Raw genomic sequence first — 22,560 nt, 5'->3', positions numbered from 1 at the left:
AACATAGATTTATCTATGTCAAAATCCTAGACTGTTTGTTTTTTAAATGGCATCCTTAGTTCCACTGATCACAACCATGGCAACAGTCTACCTCCTGTGTTCCCCACAATCAAGACTTGTACAACCATCCCGATAGGCAAGTCAGTGCCACATAATGGTCAAAAACAATCAGTGCATTGTAAAGATGGAGAGTGAATAGTTTGAGTGATGGCAAACAGAGCAGGTGGAGGGTCCAGTGACTCAATGTTTGACTCCTGGGCACTGACATGTCCTTTGGATTAAAGCAGAGGAGTGAGGCAGGAGGACATGAAGTTTGAGTATTAAGTATCCCTGTCCTGCCATGAAATCTGAGTATTAAGTATCCCTGTCCTACCACAAAGTCTGAGTATTAAATATTCCTGACCAAGGTGTGGTCTAGTTGACTCTTGTCTCAGTTCTGGTTTTTCAAGTTAGGCCCCAAGATATCATTATTGATGTTGTTAACATTATCCTTTCTTAAGGGGACCAAACTGGTTCTTCTGAGATTGCTCCTGCTTCAGGTGCAACCTCACCACAAAGGGTAATCGCCCTGGCTTGAGTATAGTTGGAATTGCAGGTTATCCATTAGTGGGAGGTAGTTTAAGTCCATTTTCATAAAAACGCCTATCTACTAGTCTGATTAGTTCTGGTCTTCAAAGTTCTTCAAGAGGAGTGTTTAAGAAAGAAGACATCTTATCCAGTGATCAAGGGTTCAAGATGTACTTACTTAGGCCTGTGTGGTGGATAGTTTTATGTCAACTTGACACAAGCCAGAGTTATTTGAGAGGAGGGGACCTCAATTAAGAAAACGCCTCCATAAAATCAGGTTGTGGGCAGGATTATACTGCATTTTTTAAATTAGTGATTTCTAGAGGAGGGCCCAGCCCATTGTGTGTGGTGCTATCCCTGGGCTGGAGGTCTGGATTCTATGAGAAATCAGGCTGAGCAAGCCATGGGGAGCAAGCCAGTAAACAGCATCCTTCCATGGCCTCTGCATCAGCTCCTGCCTTTAAGTCCTGCCCTGTTTGTGTTCCTGTCCTGACTTTTGATGATGAACAGCAATATGGAAATGTAAGCATAATAAACCTTTTCCTCCCAACTTGCTTTTTTGTCATGGTGTTTCATCAAAACAAGGGAAACCCTTACTAAAACAGCTGTGCCTCCCTTCACCATCTTTCAAAACTGTACCTTTTGCACACCTACTGAGTATGAAATGGGTAACTTTGAAAAGATTCCCTTTATAGAACTGATCACTTGGAATGTGAAAGGCCTTAGTCTAGGAGAATTCCTACCAGAAGCAGTACAAAGAGACCACATATTTGGAAGTACAGAAACCAGGGTTGGTATATTATTTAGAATCTAGTGATTCATTCTGTTCTATGTACTTGTGTCTATCTATTTTGTGTGTATACAATTTGTACTACTTATTTATGCAAACTTAAGTTTTTTCTACATATGCCTATTTAAAAATGCTTTTAAACTGGGGATTTACACAAATCCCACTCAGGCCACAATATGAATAATAAATGTGTGTTTATTTGAACTTCTTGATGGTGAAAGTCCTGCAGACAATAGACTTATTTATTTCTGAAGAGGATTTATGTTAGAAGAAATATCCCTGGGGCATTAAAAAGAGAAAGCCTGCAAAAAGCACTTTAGTAAATTATAACTTTTAGCATGAAAATATGACAATAATGATTGCTAAAGTAAAAAACCAAAGTATAAAACTGCATATACTGTACACAACACATTTTCAACATTTCTATTATTTAGTTTGTTTGTGTCACTGGTCAAGCTACTTGTGGAAAATTAATTTGGATCTTAGAAGACCTGAACTCCTTTGTTCATTTATAATTTGATATATTGTTTTGAACATGAGATAAGTAGGATGAGAACACTTAGCAATAGTGATGTGTGGTTACTTCCTGCTATGTGATTATTCTCACCACTTCTCAGCCTTTTGTGGGTAAGCAGGTAGACATCCCAAACAGTGAAGTCAAAGTTTGGCCGATTTATATGCTAACACGTGGGGAAACTGGGATTATTCACACTGGTTACCATGCAAGAAACTAGATGGGTTAACGGCCACGCCATTTCTTCTTTCAGCATAACGTGGCCAAGTTCTAACATACTGTAGATGATAGCCTTATAAGTTACTCAGACATTACCTGCTTAGTCCGTGCACTTAGCACAATGGGTAAAATGTCTGCGTGTGTGCATTCCTGAACTGAAAGCACAGATCCCTAGTATGATCGTAAAGGTTAAAGGACATGAAGAGGATGCATAGGAATTTTATGGAGCAGTGTCCTTATTAGCAAAGAAGAAACCAGAGCCTTCTCTGGACACCCACACAGATACAGAGGGCGGCTGTCTGCAAGCCTGGCAGACCACCCTGCCAACAGAGTCAGCAGAGTGACATGTGAGCCACCCAGCCTATGGCATTTCACTGTTGCATGCTGAAGAATCTAAGACACAAAATGATGACAGTTTTTCCTCATTTTTCCAAAATATTTGAACTTTTGAGTTTAAAATATTATTTAAGAATATAACCCCTTAACGTTGTTATTTGTTGAATTGATTTAATACCTAAATTAGCATCCAACTCATACTCCCCCTTTTATCACAGCAACATTGTATTTGTAACTTCTGAGATAATATTCTTTCAAGTGAATTAAATGTTAAAAATATACAGTTGACCTAAAAATGTGACTTTGGAGTCACACATATCACATTCTAGAATTCAAAGCATTCTTAACAGAAAACCTCAATCATAAAAGAAAAACTTGCCAGAGCCATGATGATTCGAGTGGCCTGTCCTCTCACCTGGAGCCATATTGTTGTCCAGGCCAGGGCTGCTGCCAAGGACATGTCTGGGTCTATGGCCCTACAGCAGCCAGGGATTGAGTTGATGTCCACGGCCCCTGTTACCACTCAGGGTCATGGGGATGACCAGTGTCTGGTCATCCATCTGACACCATCTCGGTGTCTAAGGGCCATTCTGCTGCTGGGCCATACTGATATGGATAGCCTGTGCTGCCACCTAAGACCATGGAGACATCTGGGCCTGGGATGCTGCCTATGGCCATGTCTGGGTCCATGGCCCTGCAGTGGCCAGGGTCTGGATTGATATCCACGACTCCTGTTACTACCGAGGGCTCTGCAGATGCCCAGGGCCTAGTCAGCCATCTGAGACCATGTTGCTATCCAAGGGCCATGCTGCCACCAGGACCATACTGATCTGGGTGACCTGTGCTGCCACCAGGGCCATGGTGACATCTAGGCCCAAGCTGCTGCCAAGGGCCATGTGTGGGCCTGTGGGCCTGCTGCAACTGGAGTTCGTGATGATGTCCATGGCCAGTGTTAGCTCAGGAGATCACAGGAACAAGTGTGGAGATCCGAGTCTGCTCTGCCCTCCATTGGTTCTGGAATAGCTGGCCCTGCCCCACGCTGGAGGAGAACTGGCCCAAACCCTCACCACAGGTGTGCAACTTACCTGGGCAGCACACTGAAGCTGTCCCTATTGTCTAGTATGCAGGTGATCCAGCCCTGATAGTGTGCAAGCAACAGAGGCTGACCCGCCCACTCCTTCCTCTGCCTGTGGTAACATGGGTGAGGTAAGGATGCCCTCCACCTCTGCCTCCTGCTACTTGCAACAGACAAGAGATCTGGCCCTGGGATCAAGAGAGTGAGAGAACTAGCCCTGCCCCTCACCAACTGCAGCATGTAGTGGGCCCTGCACCCCACCTGGACAGTATTAGAGCTGACCTTGTTGTTGGGGATAGGTGAGCCAGCCCTGAGGGTGTGAGAGTAGAAGAGCTGATCCTGCATCCTGCCCCTGTATGCTATGACCCCCTGCAGCAACCAGGATAGAAGGCCATGCACCTCATCTGGGCAGAACAGTAGAGCTGGCCCTAGTGGTTTGAGCGAGGTGAGTCTGATCTGAGGACCTGAGAACTGGCCCCTCCCCTTGCAGTAGACTGCATTGGGTAAGCTAGCTGAGGCAGTGCTAGAGAGCTAGGCTGGGTAGTGATGATGAGGGAAAGCTTGCAGACTGATCAACCCAGCTATCACCCAGGCCCAGAACCAGGGCTATGAGTTAGCCCATCCCCAAATCCACCTCATCTTTGGACTGTTAGAACATGTCAAGGGGAGAAACCTACAGATCCAAAATTGCAGGGTTTCCAGGACACAGGATAACAACAGGCTATTCAATAGCAACCCCAGAAAGAACCCATTATTGATAGTGCAGCAGAAGCCATAGGCCTCAAACCAGACCAATAACTCATTGAAATAAACACTAAGGAGTAAAGATCAATGGACTAAAGAGTAAACTGTATGACTCAATGGGCCATACTATAGCTTCCATGATGAGGTTCTTCTCCTTTTAGGGGACTGGGTGGTTTGTTGGTTTAGTTTGGTTTTTGTTTGTTTGCTTGTTTATTTGTTTTTCTTTTAAATATTGTTTTGTTTTGGGGGGGAGATTCCATGGGCAGAAGGCAGATGTGAGGAGAAAGGAAAATAAGTGGGATTGGGATGCATGATGTGAAATCCACAAAGAATCATAAAAAGTGAAATAAAAATTTAAAAAAATGTAATTTTAAAAGTCATAAAAAGAAAACCCTAATCAAATGATTTGCTGTTGTGGAATACTATTTTGAGATGTGGTACATCTATTTATGGTGTGGAACATTTGTTTTAATGATGCAAAAATGTGTTGCATTCTTTTATGTTGCATTTGTTTAGCTCTGTGTAACTATGTTATTTTGCCTGTCTAAAACACCTGATTGGTCTAATAAAGAGCTGAACAACCAATGACAAGGCAGGAGAAAGGCAGGTGGAACTGGCAGGCAGAGAGCATATATAGAAGGAGAAAAAGAGAGCAAGAAAGATCTAAGAGCGAGAGGAGGGGGACTCCAGGGGCCAGCCACCCAACTACACAACAAGCAATGGAGTAAGAAATAAAGGAAGGTATACAGGAGAAAGATAAAAGCCCAGGGAGAAAAGGTAGATAGGATCATTTAAGTTAAGAAAAGCTGGCTAGAAATAAGCCAAGCTAAGGCTGGGCATTCATAAGAAAGAATAAGCCTCCATGTGATTTATTTGGGAGCTGAGGGGTGGGCCCCCCAAAAAGCCAAATGGTTAAAACAACAACAACAACAATAATTTGCTCCTTGCCAGAAGAAATAAAAATCTTAAATTTCTCTAGTATTGACAGTGTGGCATTTATCTGAAATTTATCTGCATTACCAAGTATCATCTTTGCATGGAAATCTAAAGCTGGCTTAGTGGTTTATCATTTGTCTTTGTATCTGTGTAAGGTGGGATAAGAGCTTACTCTTTAGCCCATTTGGATCTTGAACACTGACTTCTCTTTCTTTAGCTCCAGTGTAGCAGGGCTTACAGGCATGTGTCACCACAGCAACTTAACTTATCTTGTTTTCCAGATGAAACGCTAAAAAGCTCAGAGAATTAAGTATCTAGGCTCACATAACACATATAGAAAACACCGTGGCTATTAATTCACATCTAGACTGCACAGTCTCCAAAATCCTTTCCTTTTTCCTACTCTGCTCTTTTCAAAGTCTCTTGTCCTGGAAATACATCACAGGGGACAAATTGTTTGAGAAACAGTATTTTCAAACATTTAGATTTTAAGTACCAGAACTGAATGCAAGTCATAGGTGAGTTACAAAATTTTAACTCTAGAAGAATTTCTAGTCATCCTCTTGTCTAATGTATATTGTTTTAGTTTATTCAACTTCAAGGGAAATATCTCCTGCTCATTATTTTCTAATAGATCAAGTTGAACACATGAAATTCAGTAGATGGGAGAGGACTCTCCCTCTGTGGGAGGTGCTCCCTGATGTGCATTGCTCAGACCACTCGGGGCCCATATGGCAATATTCCTTCTTCAGGTCACACAGTGTTCTCCTTTAAGGTACAGCTGAACTTCTATTAAAGGATCGTCAGTAAATTAAGGCATGTGCCTGATTTTAAATGCCAACTTGCTACAGTGAAGAATCACCTGGGAAGAGAGTCTCTCCTGAGGAATTATCTTAGATAGGCCTGTGGGTGTATCCATAAGAGAGATTGTCTTGATTTTCTATTGACTCAGCCCACTGTAAGTGGCATGATTCCCTAGGCTATGCCATGAACTGTATAAGAGTGAAGAAGGGTAGCTAAGCCAGCAAACAGGCAGCATGGATGCAGTTTTTTAGCTCTGCTTTTGCAGGGAGGCGTGGGGAGGGCAGGTAGTGTGGAGAGAACAGAAGAGCTAGATTTACAGGTGAATTTAGGTAAATGTAATCTGCCCAACATGTGTTCTGAGAACCCAACTTTTATTCTCTGCCAGAGCAGCAATGCCAGTATTATATACTAGATACAAAGTACTACTATATACTATACACAAAAGAGCCTTGTCCGTCAGAAGCGTAGCAATGTATGTGAAAGGATTAACTTAGGTGTCTCCCCTTCAGAAGGCTAACATTTCACCTAGCTGATTTAAATCTGTAGTGGATGATTCCAACCCAGAAGAATTATTTGGAAATTGTTAACTGGCTTGCAGCATATCTTTATTTTTCCAAGAGCTGCCTTTTACTTTTGGAAAATTTACTTAGATTGTGGCCCTTTGTCATAATCTCAGGAAATGTTAAATCAATGCAAAATGTGCAAAATGAGTGGATCCGTTTTTCTAAAAATAACCTTTTCACAGGAAGAAGAGCTGAGGAAGAGCGGAGAGGCCAAGTATGCACACCTGAGTGATGAACTGCATGTATTAATTGAAGTGTTTGCTCCACCTGGGGAAGCTTATTCACGGATGAGTCATGCCTTGGAAGAGATTAAAAAATTCCTGGTTCCTGTAAGTGATTTTCGATCTTATAAACTGTTTCTTACCAGTTCCTATTTTAAATTGTATCTTTGATCTCTACTGACTTTTTGGAAGGGAATTCACACTGCACATTAATTATCTATATGTTGATTTGATACAAATTTTAAATAAATAGGGCACACAAGACAGGCTTTATAAAACCTGGCATGTTGGCTCTTTCTACTCGTCTGACATAAGTATTCATCACCAGTCCTTTGCATAGTATACACCAGTCCACAACCAGAAACACTAATAAGAAAATCATGCAAGCAAGAATACATGATTTATTTCACCTTTCCCTCTTTTTTAAGCCCTTAATATGTATTTTGATAATTTATAATTAGTAGGAAAATATAATTAAGAAAAGATGAGATTGAATATGTATTATTTATAGTAAGGCAATGATAGTATTTTAAAATAACAAATGCCTTTTATGTGGTAGTATGTCAGGTTCTGGCTGATAGAAAATACGGTATAAGATAATATCAATAGAGGCAGATAAATGTTAACATAGAAAGTTGGAAATATAAACTCACCATGCAATGTGAGAATAATAGAGGATGCTCATTTAGTAAGTTGACAAATTCAGCTGTAAACTGAGTAGAGTTCTCTACTGGTTTCCTAAGAAACAGAGAAACATAAATGCATGAAGTCTTAAGGTTGACAGTTGAGCATTCTAGAAACAAGTGCTTCAGTAGAAATCTTGCCAAGAGGCTTGAGACTAATAGTGAGATGTTGAGAGAATGCTGAGTAAAGTTCCCTGGAAGATCTTGCAAAGATCCTCAGCCCAGAGCGCAGATAGCTGAGATTAATCTGCAAATGAAGAAACTGGAGATTTGTATACTCGATAAAAATCTCAGAGAAGGTGGCTGGCAGATAAGATCTCCTGATTAGTAGTGGTATTGAAAACTGGAAAGGAAAAATATCAGAGAATTCCCTAAGTGTACAAGCATTAAATTCTCGTCACATTTTCTAATTATATGTCCAATCCCAACATAAATCTTTGTCAAGACACAATTATAGAATAATGTCACACTAAGTTGAGTATTTCTTAATTGCATGTGCACAATTACTATTTGAGTCTCATCTAGAAACCTTCCTAAATAGATCTCATTCTCAAGATTGATGATGCTATAGTCTTTTTTCCTTTGGTTTTACAAAGAAATATTTAGTGGTAGGCTGAGTAAAGCATTTTAGTCTAGTTACTTAGGAACAGGCCAGATACACGTATGTGTAATGAGGCTAGGTCTTTTCACTCTCTCATTGTCTGGCTTTAGATAATCTACTTAAATGTTTAGAACATCAGTTTACAGATCTTTAAAATGAAAATCATAATTTGCTCACTTCACAATTACTATAAATATTAAACAGGATAATATATGTAAAGAGTTTAAAAATAAGAAAGCACTGGAAAAATTGATTTGTTAAATCTATTATAATAGAAAGACCTATGGATGACTTTATGAGGTAAAATGTGTTAGACAAAGTAATATGTCATTTTTTTGTTTGGAGTATTATATATATATATATGTATATGTATATGCATATATATATGAGATTATGATATAATTACAAATTTCTTCCTTTCCTTTCTCCCTTCAAACCCTCCCATGTACTCCTCCCTGCTCTCCTTCAAATTCATGGAATCTTTTTTTTACTAATTGTTATTTTATGCATATATATTCCTACATATATATCTTTACATATATATTCCTAAGTATAACCTTCTCAGTCCATATAATGTTACTTATAATATGTCCTTGATATACATATAATATGCATATATATATGAGAGACATAGACTACAGGCTAAGTTAACTTCCTTATAGTAAATACCAATGACATGCATCACTTTCTTATATATTCTACCTTTTGATCACTTTATTTCTACCTTATCCACTTAAATATATATACTAGACACAGTTGGGAATTTAACACCTTGTTTGACAGTGTTTGTCTGATTGTAGTCTAACTGTTGAAATGACTGACCAAATTCAGCAGGAAAACGTGTAATACAAATGCAATCTGGCCACATTTGTGATCTGTGTGCACCATGTAACTGTGGGCTCCCCCTTGCCCCTGCCATTTCTGTGATTTCCTCTGTCATGCAGTTGTCTCATCCTTGTGTTCTTAAATGTTTTGGTTTTTGTTTATGCAACATGCAAGCTCACTGATAACTCTAGAGCACTGAAGATTCTTCTTAAAAATATTAACATGGCTATTCCCTTTTCCTTTAGCATCTTCTCAAACCTACATGTACAGGAACTTGTTCAACTACAAATCTGAAGTAACTTGCTCGGTTGCCTTCTGTCATGCAATGCTGTTGTGACAGGTTCATGACATCACTGATCACTCTATTCAACATATTGATTCATTGTCCTTACCTTCTTTCCTAATTTATTTCTCTCATAGATATTTATTACATTTAGATTGTACATAGAGAGATGAATAGGTAGGTAGGTAGGTAGGTAGATAGATAGATAGATAGATAGATAGATAGATAGATAGATAGATAGATAGACAGAGCTCTTTATGGTTTGTTTACCTGTTTGAACATGAATGTCCTGAGGGCTGTGACTGTGGACCTCTTTCCCAATGCTATTTATATGCTATACCATCTGTGACAGCCCTTCTGACTGATATTGTTTTCCTTCTTGCCTTGCTTAGCCCCAGGCAAAGGACAGTATCTGTCTACTTTAACTATCACAGGATCCACAAAGAGCTAAAACAAACTGCCATATATATTCCTCTCAGTTGTCCACATTACTTCTGATATTTGATTTTACAGTTCAGGTGATGATAACATAACTGGACATTTAATATTTATAAAGATCAAAAGTAAGAATTCAGATCAGTAAGATGAATTCTGGAACAATACAGAAGACTAATGTAGACTAGGACTCCAACACTTCACTGACATCTTATTTCTCTGTAAGACTGTGTCCTTCACCATAGGAACTTTTGATCTTCCCCTTGTTCTGTGAGGTATAATTAGTAATACACCTGCCCCATGCTCTACAGTCATCAAATATGACAATGAGTAACCAGTAATGAAATGTCTGAATGCTTTAGGATGTTGAAAATCAACTCAATTTCTGTAATTAAATTAGTTGCTAAAGAAGAAGTAATTACTATTGTCTCAGGTGGAATTTCTAGCCTACTGGTCTCTGTTCAGACACTGCAAACTTAGTAAAATAAGTAGACTGACTAATCTCACATATGCTCAAGCCACACCCAGTGTCTCAGGTCATTTCCTGTTGCCTGCAAGATGTAGGACTCTTAGCTACTTCTCTAGCACCATGTCTGCCCACACACCACACTCCATATCCCACCATGATGATAGTGGACTGAACTTCTGAACTGTAAGCAAACCCCCTCCCCAGTTAGGTTTCCCTTTATTAGAGTTGCCATGGTCATGGTATGTCTTCATAGCAATAGAAACCCTAACTAAGACACTGTGAGTTCATATCTGTAGTTGCTCTGCTTTGTGTGGAAGGCAATGTTTCTTGTAGTCATCCACTGCCTCTGGCCCTTACACTCTTTCTATCTTCTCTTATACAATGATCATTTAGCCTTGGGAAGGGGGGCGGTGATCAGTGTCTCATTTAGGACAGAGCATCTCACAGTCTCTTAGTCTCCGCACCTTTGTGGGTCTCTACATTAATCATCATCTACTGTATATAGAAGCTTCTCAAGTGAGGGCTGAGAGATGCATGAATCTATGGATATAAGGATAATTCATTAGGGTCAGTTTAATACTATGTACATTTAGCAGAATAATAGTACATTCTGAATATGATCAAAACAAGTTTTATTAATTTCTCAAATAAGTAGTAATAAAAAAGAACAGTGGAGAAAGTTGGAAAAGAATGCCTAGTAATATAATCTAAGTTACAGGATATTTATATATTCTTTAATAATTATGGTTTTGAAATTTATCAAGAAAAATGTTAAATAAAATTGCTATATTGTTGTTTCTCACTATTTATACACTTTAGTTATACGTATACACTATATACATGTATATATATATATATATATATATATATATAGTTATATACACTATATTTAACACATGAAGTTAACTATTTGGTAGAAAGTTGAACTGTAATATACACACATATATATATACATACATATATGCATGGACCATTCCAGATTCTCTCTTTCTTCCATTATATTAGACATGTATCTTGCTGATAGTCATCCTTCTTAAAATGCAGCATTTAAAGATATTAATTTCAGTTCGAGATATGGGAAAGCCATATTGAAAACTTATAGAGAATTTGACTGTAGAAAAAAAGTAACGTTTTTTTTTTCTTATGATAAAAACATAAAAGATGAAGGTGCTTTCAGTATGGAGAGGGAGAAAAATCTGGATTTTCATGTACAAAAATTTTTAATATTTTGGAGCATAAAGAGTGTAAAACATTGCCCATGAATATCTTATGCAAATACATTTACTTACATAATAGATGCGTAAGTAGTATTACCATGAGGTCCATGCTATATTTTTATTTTAAACGGAAGTTTCATCAGTGTTTTATGCAGATGAACATGTAGGAGAAATAATGTATTAAACAAGAACCCACAAGCAAACACAAGTGATGTTCCGAGGTGGGAAGACATAGTGGGAGGTAGCAAATGCCTTTATGCTCGCTGTGGGAGGAGATGAGCATTTGACTGCAGCCTCAGCCTGCAAACAAGAGTGTCGTCACCTCCAGAATATGACGTAACATTCTGTCTGTGCACTAAGGAAGACACAACCCCATAAGCTGGCAGCAGTCCTTCAGTGCTGTGGTTGGTAAATGTTAGTCAGATTTTCCTCAGACTGCTGTTATGAAAAGCATTCCCTTTTCATGTAAGTAATCATAATGTAACCACGTGGGAGTTAAGAGAAGTAAGCAAAGAGCTGCAGGAATTGGTTTAATTGTTACCTGCTGAGCGATGCTTCCTCTGTTGCTATGGTACTGTGATCCTATTTTTGGTTTATTTGAGAAATTTATTATCGTCTAATACTAGTATTTCTTATTCTCTAAGTAATCATAAAATAACAGACCTATGACATTGAATATAGCTAAAAATCATTAGTAGTTTTGAGAGGAGGTATATTAGCGGTATGTTTTATCATTGCAAAAACTGAAGACTACTTTGGCATTGCTAATTGATTGACATAGCCTGGAACACAGAAAAAAAAAGAAGCAGCAAATAACTATTAGAATGAGATAGTTTTTCTCACAAACAGGAAAACAAGTGCCCAAATAATCAAGTGCTCACTTTGTAGTAATGGTAATTTACAAATATATACTTTGAATGCACACTACATCACTAGATATGTCTGCTTTCACTTGTGACAGCCTAGAATCTTGAAGTTCCCAAGGCCAATGTTTTTCTCCCTTTTCATCTTTAAAATAAATGTATTTATAAATTTATTTTATATCCTGGCTCAGTTTTCCTTCCCTCTTCTCCCCCCAGTCCCTCTTCCCATCCCTCTTCTGTTCCCACCTCCCAATCCACTCCTCCTCCTTTCCTGTTTAGGAAGAGGCAGGTCTCCCATGAGTATCAACAAAACATGGCATATCAAGTTGCAGTAAGACTAAGTACCTCCCCATGTTTTAATGCTGAACAAAGTCATCCAGCATGAGTAGTAGGGCCCCAAAGGGCTGTAAAAGAGTTGGAGACAGCCCCTGTTCCTGCTGTTAGGAGTCCCACTAAAGGACCACTCTGCACAACTGTAACGTATATGCAAAGTGGCTACATCAGTCCATGCAGAACCCCTGGTTGTTGGTTCAATCACTGTGAGCTCCTATGAGCCCAGGTTAGTTGATTCTGTGAGTTTTTTGGGGTATCCTTGACCTCTCTGGCTCTTATAATCCTTTCTCTCCAAGGTCAATCTTTAAGAGTTCCTATTGTTTCTTAGATGTCCAGAATGATTTTTTTTTTCATTTTGTGTGTGTATGTGTGTATACTCAAAACCCTACTAGCCCAGTTTCCTAAACTTCCTAAATGTTAGAATTGCATACATATGCTACACACCAGAATAATGGCTCCTCATGTAGTAGGGGGAATTGAACTAGAGCCTGGCACCTACTCGAAAAGTATTCTACCACTAACCCATGGCCCAAACTACTAGACTCTGAATACCTTTCAATGTGAAGAAGTCTTTTCCCACAAGTGAAAAATAAAGAACCAAGAAGGCCATTGGCAAGTTGGTGAGAATACTTTTTTTTCATACTATAATATAATTACACCATTTCTGCCTTCCCTTTCCTCCCTCCAAACCCTCTCAGGTACTCCTTGTTTGCACGTTTTCAAATCAGTGGTGTCTTTCTTCATTAATTGTTGTTACATGCATATATATATATATATATATATATATATGTGTGTGTGTGTGTGTGTGTGTGTGTGTGTGTATATATATATATATATATATTCCTATATAAATAAATAAATACAACTTGCTCAGTCTATATGTTACTTGTAAGTATGTTTTCAGATCTGATCGTTTGATACTGGATAACCAATTGGTGTGCTCTTCTCTGGGAAAGACTATTTCCCTGGGTAGGTATTAAGTCTCAGTTAAGTTATTTCTTATCTTGTTTTAGTAGACTTGTAGTTAGATTTCTTTCTTTATTCCTTTCTCTTTTTTTGGCTTTGAGTTTTTTATTTTGTTTTTATTGAAAATAGATTATTGTCTTATACAATATATCCTGATTATAGTTTTACCTCCCTCTAATCCTCCCAGTTATTCCCCACCCTGCATCCCCTCCAGGTCCACTCCTTTTCTGCCTCTCATTAAGAAAGAACAGGCTTCTAAGAGATAGCTGTCAAACATGACCAAATAAAATATAATAAGATGAAGTAAAAACTGTCAGATTGAAGTTGAACACAGCAGCTCAACAGAAGGAAAAGAGCCCCAAGAACAGGCACAAGAGTCAGAGAGCCACTTGTTCTCACTCTCAGGAGTCCCATAAAAAATACTAAGCTAATAGCTATAATATAAATATATGGAGGAACTGGTGAAGACCCATGTAGGACCTGTGCTTACTGCTTCAGACTCTGTAGCTCAGAAATGTACCTTTCTTGGTTGATTCCAAGGGCCTTGTTCTCCTGGTGTCTCTATTACCCTCTGGAAGTTACAATCTTTCTACCTCTTCTTCTGCAGAGTACCTTCCCACACAAAAGAGACATGAATGTAGGGATGAAGGCTCCATGTAGGCACCAGCTGGACTTCTCCATGTTCAATGAATTATGTGGGTGTTGTCCTCTGCAATGATGCCCTTCTGTTAGTTTTCAGAGGGCAATCCTTTTACTTAGCAACAGTCTGGGTTGTTTGGGGATTTCCATGGGACCCCCTTGCCAACAACTCAATTGAATCCAACCCTGTCCCTCCACTGGAAGTCTTGCCTGACTACAAGAGATGGCCAGTTGAGACTACATATCCCCCATTACTAAGAGTCTTCATTAGGACCACTTTCATAGGTTCCAGGAAGTTTACACTGCACTAGGTTTCCACACCACCCCCAAATGCCCACCAATCCCAGCATTCTCTCCCACACTCTCTTCCTCTACACTTCTCCCCCATAATCCCCCAGATGCTATGCCCAACAGCTCCCATTCCACCCATAAAATCTATTCTACTTTCTCCCTCCCAGGTAGATCCATGCTTCCCCTCCCCAGATCCTCCCTCTTTAATTAACCTCTCTGGGTCTACATATTGTAGCTTGGTTATCATTTATGTAATGGCTAATATCAATTTATAAGTGAATATATACTAGAGTTATCTTTCTGGGTCTGGGTTACCTCACTAATGTTTTTTTTTTTCTAATTCCATCCATTTGCCTTCAAGTTTTATGATGTTATTTTTTTTAACTGCTGAGTAATAATCCATTGTGTATGTACCACATTTTCTTTATCAATTCTGATGTTGAGGAACATCTAGGTTTTGTCCAGTTTCAGGCTATTATGAATAAAGTCACAAAGGACATGATTGAGCAAGTATCCTTATGGTAGAATGGCGCGTCCTTTTGGTACATGCACACTAGTAGTACAGCTAGATCTTGAGGTAGATTGGTTCCCATCTTCCTTAGTAACAGCCCCATTGATTTCCATTGTGATTATATGAGTTTGCACTTCCACAAGAAATGGAGGAGTGTTCCCTTTGCTCCATATCCTTACCAGCATGAGCTGTCACTTATGTTACTGATCTTACCCATTCTGACAGGTTTAAGATGGAATCTCAGAGTAGTTTTGATTTGCATTTCCCTGATGGCTAAATATGCTGACATGTTTTTAAATGTTTCTCAGTTATTTGAAATTCCTCTATTGAGAATTCTGTGTTTAGATCTATTCCCCATTTTTAATTGAATTATTTGATTTTTTTTGATATGTAGTTTTTCGAGTCTTTATATATTTTGGATATTAGTCCTCTATTGGGTATGGAGTTGGTAAAAATCTTTTCTCATTCTGTAGGCTGCTGCTTTTTGTGAAAGGCCTATTCTCCATCTAATGAGATGATCATGTCAGCTTTTTTTTCTTTCAGTTTATTTATATGATGGATTATACATACTGATTTTCATAGATTGAACCATCCCTGCATCTCTTGTATGAAACCTACTTGATCATCATGAATGATCAGATAAAAAATTTAAATAGACCTATAACCCCAGTAAAATAAAAGCAGTCATTAAAAGTCTCCCAATCAAGAGAAGCCCAGGGCTAAATGGTTTTAGTGCAGAATTCTATCAGACTTCCAAAGAGGGATTTACACCAACGCACAAAGTAGAAACAGAAGAAACATTGCTCAATTGATTTTATGAGGCTACAGTTAACCTGATATCCAAACTACACAAAGACTCAACAAAGAAAAAGACTATTACAGACTATTTTCCCTTAAAACCATAGATGTAAAAATACTCAACAAAAATACTTGCAAACTGAATCCAAGAATTCTTAAAATGTGCATCCATTTCTCCAATCTCTGCAGCAATCCTGCATTTGATAGTCTACTCACTCAGGTAATCATCTGGTTTTCTTGCTGGCCAGGGATCATAGAATAAAGTGAGTATGTGTTACATTTGTTCATAAGCAAAGAATAGCTTTTTACAAGCCAAACTCTTTCTCAAATATTCTCCACCACCATTCTGAACTTTTTTTTCCAGCATAGACATTTGTCCTGTTCTATAGGTAGAAAATGACTCTAACAGGCCATTCACTGACCCAGACTTGAAGAGGCCCTTGGGCCTGACTGACACACAAGCTTCTGAAGAGTCATTCTCTTTTGTACACAAAGGATGCTAATATACTGATGTTTTAAGGAAGGGAGCCACATAATGTCTATTCTCTTCCCAAATGTGCTAAGGTCTTCCACATTTAACTTACTGAGCTTTCTTCATATATAGCCTAGAAGAGAAACCATCCAAAGTAACTTCCTATGTACTCTAAACTTTAAATTACAGTGACTTTTTTTATATCATGTGAGACTTCTAAAATAATATTTTATTTTGTAATGAATTAGAAATTATCTATTTTAAAACTACAAAATTGCATGACAAATTGTGTCCTGTGGATACTGGCCTTCCTAAAATTTAATTACATAAATATGTCCATATGTTTTATACTGATTTCAGTTGTCAGGTTAACACATCCTGAGAAGAATGAGTAATGTTCATTAAATAAATGAAGAGGCTGAAAGGGCCAAAAGTGAATAAGTCCATAAGTGGCTTAAGTCCATAGCACAGCATGGTATGCCTGGCTTTTATATGCATGAACCCAGTAGTTTTGTTTTTTTTTTTTTAATAGGGACAGAATTTTCCATGTTAGACAGTAGAAGAGCAACACTGTTAGCATTGGTTCATTTAGACATCTGCACTTAATATCAAAGCCCCTAAGTATATTAACTAGCTTCAGATGGAATACAGGACTACTATGTCTGCATATTTAGTCTATGTATTTTTGTTGCCAATGAATACTAATCTGAGATCAATGTGAGTGGAAATGACTAGAGGAAAATCGTTTGCTCATATAAGGTTGCTGGCATTACAGAGGACATTTTAGTCTTTCTTTATGTCATGGCATGCAAAGGTGGCCACCATGGATCCTGTCTTCATCACTCTTTACAACTACTCTTAGTTGTTTTTGCTTGTTTGTATAAAATGACAAAAGTATGTAAGGAAATGTTAAGCACTTTAAGAATTAACTAAAATGTATAAGATTTGAGAATATACCCAGGTACCTAGTATGTCAAAACAGAAGAAAAAAAAGATAGAAAATGAACTGAGGAAATCAGGAATAAATCACTGTTGTGTGTAACATTAAGAACGGTTTAGGATCTTATGAGACACAATACCCACAAAGATGGGATTATTTAAAAACTGACTTCTTCCTGTGCTTCTTCAAACAAGAAACTTTTCCTCCAACTGATTTAATGAAGTCACATGGAGGGGGGTAGTGTAAGTCCCTACTGAGTGATGCTATAGTGTGGATCCTAGTGCATACATACAGTGCACATGGTGCAGTGTATGCATGGGAATGGGTACTTAGAATCTGCTTTTTTTTTTTTTTTTTTTTAGCTACCACATCTGAAATGTTGTTTGTTCACTTTCTTTCTTCTTAAGTTTAGAATTTTAGGGCTTGCATTCTATAAATAGACATCCCAGCTGTTGTCCTGTAACAAAACTAGTAAGATTTTATAATTTTGAGAGTTCCTAATTGGTTTCTTGAAACCACATCTCTCATCTGGGATTTAACATTTTCCAGCCATTGTTGAACATTTGTTTCAGTCACAATAAATTTTAAGCTCACAGATCCTTTTAATAATCTTGCCCAGTCCCACAGGTGCTTTGTGTAACCCAGGGCACACAGAAGGGAAGAAAACACCATCTGCTATTAGCACATTTTCCCAAAATGAGTTACATTCCCCCCTTTCTGCCCCTTCCTTCTGATTTCTAGTCTTACTTGAGGAAGTTGAGAATATTCCAAAAACAATTTACATACAAGGATATAAATTATAAACAGAGTTACGTTTTTTTAAAATTAAAGGAAAACTGCCCACTAATAAAATATTTGTAACAACTCTTCTTAAACTCAAGAATAGACCTGCTGCCCTAAGGATAATATTTCAGCTAAAACTCATTCCCTTGTAGAGTGTGGACATCATTGTATCCTACACACAGTTTAAAATGCACAAGAGATCCACAGTGTAAGACACACTTCTCTACAGAAGTGCACAGAAGTATTAGGTTAGATGATTTTCTGTAAGTGTACAAGTTAATGATACTGGGAGGTTCCCTTTCCTTGAAAGTTGCCTGTCCTGACATTTTCAAAGGCAGGCAGCAACAGAGACAGATAGAACTCCTCCTTACCATAGAGGTCATAATGATCATGACATGGACTCTATAGTTACTGTAAAGTTCCTCTATGTTTAGAGCACCATATGTCTATATTCTTGTCAAAGCCAATGCATCTGGGCTTACTGTCATTCATTAATATTTGCCAGTATTCCTTTCAGTGCTAAAGCAGGTAACTTTTTTTCCTGTACTTTTTTAGGTGCTCATTCATTCAAGGATGCTTTCACATATTTTCTGTCTGGTGGCCTCTTGTTTTCATGTACACATACATTTACAATATAGAGGTAGTACTTTCCAGTTGTTTTAAAGATAGAGAAGTGGTGTGCAGCAGAGCCTCTGTGATGTGGAAGTGTGAAACTGATATTTGTTGAATTTATGTTTCCTGACTTACTTCTGGAAGCTTGCCAATGTGTAGTCAGTCTTGGTTAGTCGTAACAGTTAATATTGTATTTCATTAAAATGTAATAGAAACTAAGCTAGAAGAAAAAGAGAGAGTGGTACAGCAAAATTTATAAATCTTTGATTATTCCATTGTTCTTGATAGTAAAACTACGCTGTGTATGGGAAAGGACTATTCTAGAGCTTTTATATTCTCTTACATTGATAATAAGATTATCAATTTAACTAGTTTTGACACCTGTGGAAGGGCAGGAAGAAGGGACCAACCTTGCCTACTTTTCATGTGTTCCTGTGTGTATGTGTGTATGGCGGGCAGAGGGAGGGAGAAAAAGAGGCAGAGAGACTGAGGGAAAGACAGAAATAGCATCTGGTATCTTCTGAGTGAGAAGGAAGAGTAACATAGGCCTCTGTAGAATACTGCGCTGTGTGTCCAGGGAAGAGTACAGGAAGTGCACTGTGTGGAAGGATTTCAGCCTTCTCTGTGTGATGGGTGATGTCACTCTGTATGCTGTGAATGTGTTGCTCTGAATTGTTGATAAATAAAATGCTGATTGGCCAGAGGCCAGGCAGGAAGTATAGGCGGGATAAGCAGACAAGGAGAATTCTAGGAAGAGGAAGGCTGATTCAGGAGTCTCCAGCCAGACACAGAGGAAGCAAGATGACAAGGCAGAACTGAGAAAAGGTACCAAGCCACGTGGATAAACATAGATAAGAATTATGGGTTAACTTAAGTGTAAGAGCTAGTGAATAATAAGCCTGAGCTAATGGCCATACAGTTTGCAATTAATATAAACCTCTGTGTGTTTACTTGGGACCGGCGGATGAGAGAGATTTGTCCTGACCATGGGCAAGGCGGGATACAGAAAAACTTCAGCTACATCTCTATAAGCGTGCTTACTTCTCAGGCTCTCCCTAAGTGGCTTCCTCATCCATGTTTTGTCTTTACTTTGGTTCACAGCAACTCCTCAATCAGATTGCAACTTCTTGAGTCTGATTCATTGTCATGAGTTTACTCTGCTTTCTCCCTCTTAATCTCTAAATATCACCATTGCTTCTTGTGCTCAAGCTTGTGTTTGTCTGGAATTTTGATTCAAGCTATACAGCTTGGAATGTTGCATTTAATTTTAAAGTACTTTCACATGAATCTATTTCTGCTTCCTGATTCACAGACACACTATGACTCACTCTTTAGATGAGGTATGTATTTTGCCTTCTGTTCTCTCCCTTTCTTTCATCTTTCCTTTTCTTTTTTTCAAATTTCAATGACTTTTGTTGATGGCCGTTTTTTTTTTTTCTTATAAACATAGAGGAAAGAAATTCTGCCCAAGTCCAATATCTCAAGTGTTAACCAACTATGTTGTGCTATATTTGTATAACTTTAACTGAACAAGATAGTTTAGTTTCTTTTTAGTAAATTATATGCCTATCTAATTGGAATACTTTTTAAATGAAAAAAAAATTGTGCTGTTCTTTTGCATTTAAAATTACACAGATATTATACCAATGGACAAATGATCCAAATATATTTTAAAGAAATATTAAAGGAATGTAACAAATATTATTTTCTTTAAAATGTATCACAATTAAGATATAACTTTGGTAGGTCTTATTTTATGGCACTATTCCATATATTTAATAAATACAGATTAGGAATTACTTAATGCACTGTTCTAGTATATTTCCAGTACTGATTAAATTTGCTTGTTTATAGAATTTATGGACATATGAAGGAATGAATATTTCTCACCTTGGTATTATTTAGTGATGCATGATGGGTTAGGTTTTTTGAGTTATATTCATATTTTAAATTAGTTTATTTCACACATGTGTATTCTGTATTCTGACTGCACTCATTTTCCTATCCTCTCTCTTTTTCTGACTAGTTTTTTCTCTTTATCTTTTTTATTTATTAATTCATCTTTTTTATTTATTTTACAACCCAACCACAGTTTCCCCTTCCTCCTCTCCTCCTGCCTAACCCCCTACCCCTGCCCCCACTCCTCCTCTGTCTCCTTTCAGAAATGAGCAGTCCTCCCATGGGAGTCAACAAAGCATGGCATATCAAGTTGAGGCAGGACCAAGCTCCTACCCTCGTCAAGGCTGGACTAGGCAACGCAGTATAGGAAATAAGTTCCCAAAAGCCAGCTCAAGCGCCAGGGACAGGTCCTGATCCCACTGCTAGGAGCTCCACAAACAGACCAAGCTACACAACTGCCTGTCACACACATGCTGAGGGCCTAGATCAGTCACATGCAGGCTCCCTAGCTGTTGGTTCAGAATCCTTTAGCTCCCACAAGCTTAGGTCAGCTGTCTCTGTGGGTTCCCCCGCATGACCTTGACCCTCCTTGATAGTACAATCCCTCCTCCCTCTGTTCAACAGGATTCCAGGAGCTCAGCCCTGGCTTGGCTGTGGATCTCTGCATCTGCCTCCATCAGTTACTGGATGAAGGCTCTATGAGGATGACAGGTAGGGTAGTCACCAATCTGATTACAGAAGGCCAGTTCAGGCACCCTCTCCACCATTGCTAGGAGTCTTAGCTGGTGTCATCCTTGTGGATTTCTGGAAGTTTTCCTGGCACCAGGTTTCTCCCTAACTCCAAAATGACCCCCTTCATCAAGACATCTCTTTCATTTCTCTCCCCCTCCCACCCTGCCCCCAACCTGCCTAACTTGATCCATCATGCCCCCTTCCCCCAATCAAGTTTACCCTGCAGATCTCTTATATTCCCCTTTCCTAGGGACAGCCATGCATCCCTCTTAGGGTCCTCCTTGCTACCTAGCCTTTCTGGGACTGTGGATAATAGCTTGTCTCACCCTCTCGTACTGTACCCTTTCCCATTAATACCAAACCCCTCTCATTCCACCAAGTCACCATCCCAGCTTAAGTGTCTTTATTTTTGTTGTTGTTTTTACTTGGTGTCTTAGTCACTGTTCTATTGCTGTGAAGAGACACCATGAGCAAGGCAACTCTCATCAAAGACAGTTTCAGAGGGTTGGTTGGTCATCATGGCAGTGAGTATGGTGCTAGAGCAGTAGCTGAGAGCTTTACATCCTGATTCACAGGAAGGAAGGCAGAGGAACACTGGGCTTGGCTTGGGCTTTGGAGACCTTAAAGCCCACTCCCTGTGACACACCTACTCCAACAAGTCCATTCTTTCTGAACCAGTCTACCAACTGATGACTAAGCATTCAAATATGTGAGCCTATGGGAACCATTGTCATTCAAACCACCACTCTTGATGCCCCACTGGGCTTAACCAGGGCTGCAGAAGGAACATGGGTATGCACTAGATTATAGTCATTGTGCCACTGAGGGCAATGGGTTCCTCTCATTAGCATGTCTTTACTGCCAATCCTATAAGCCCATCCCCCACCTATGACTGTATGTTTGGGTGCCCAAAGCTTCTGTGAGCTCAGGAATGTCAGTGTCCTGCCATGTCATCAAGATAGCTACCTTCCCATCAACCAGGTCTTACATTTTCTCCACTCCTCTTCCCCAGTATTCCTGGGCTTTGGAGTGTGCGATGTTGGTGTCCTGTTTAACACTGAGCACTGAACTGTCACTTATTCTCAGCACCTGGTCTCCCCCTGGATTTCTCTATAAACTGTAGTCATTCTAGAGAGAAAATTTTTTTGATTAAGGCTGTAGACAGTACCAGTCTATGGATATAAACATAAATATTTAGGAGAGAGTTCAACAAAGTGTCCACTTAGCAAAACAAAAGCAGTCCATTCACTCCTAATGCCAGGGACTTCCTCAGCCATGCCTGTAACCATGTCTGAGGTGCCAGACTTGGACTTCTTTGGAGCTGGCTTCAGATCTATTTAAAATCAGTTAAGTAAAGTTCTGCGCATTATACCTCATAGACATTTAAAATTTAGATTTTTTAAATTAACTTAGAAGTGTATGTGGGAAGTAGAAGAAGA

General features: G+C 38.8%; 1 protein-coding gene across 7 annotated transcripts in view; it reads left to right on the top strand.

Moving 5' to 3' along the window:
- Positions 1-22,560, top strand: part of Khdrbs2 (KH RNA binding domain containing, signal transduction associated 2) — a 529,113-nt gene that overhangs the window by 252,019 nt on the left and 254,534 nt on the right. For all 7 annotated transcript variants that reach the window (XR_008219929.1, XR_008219926.1, XR_008219928.1 and 4 more), the window contains exon 4: positions 6,731-6,877. Coding sequence is in view for 1 of the 7 variants with exons in the window: in XM_052745237.1 (XP_052601197.1) it covers positions 6,731-6,877 (147 nt within the window). In the remaining 6 variants the exon portion in view is untranslated. The remainder of the gene's footprint in view (positions 1-6,730; positions 6,878-22,560) is intronic.

The sequence above is a fragment of the Peromyscus californicus genome, unplaced genomic scaffold (assembly GCF_007827085.1).
Source record: "Peromyscus californicus insignis strain IS unplaced genomic scaffold, ASM782708v3 Scaffold_19__1_contigs__length_69161282, whole genome shotgun sequence".
Lineage (NCBI taxonomy): Eukaryota > Metazoa > Chordata > Mammalia > Rodentia > Cricetidae > Peromyscus > Peromyscus californicus.
Note: the sequence above shows the minus strand (reverse complement) of the source record. Positions and strands in the feature narration are given on the sequence as shown.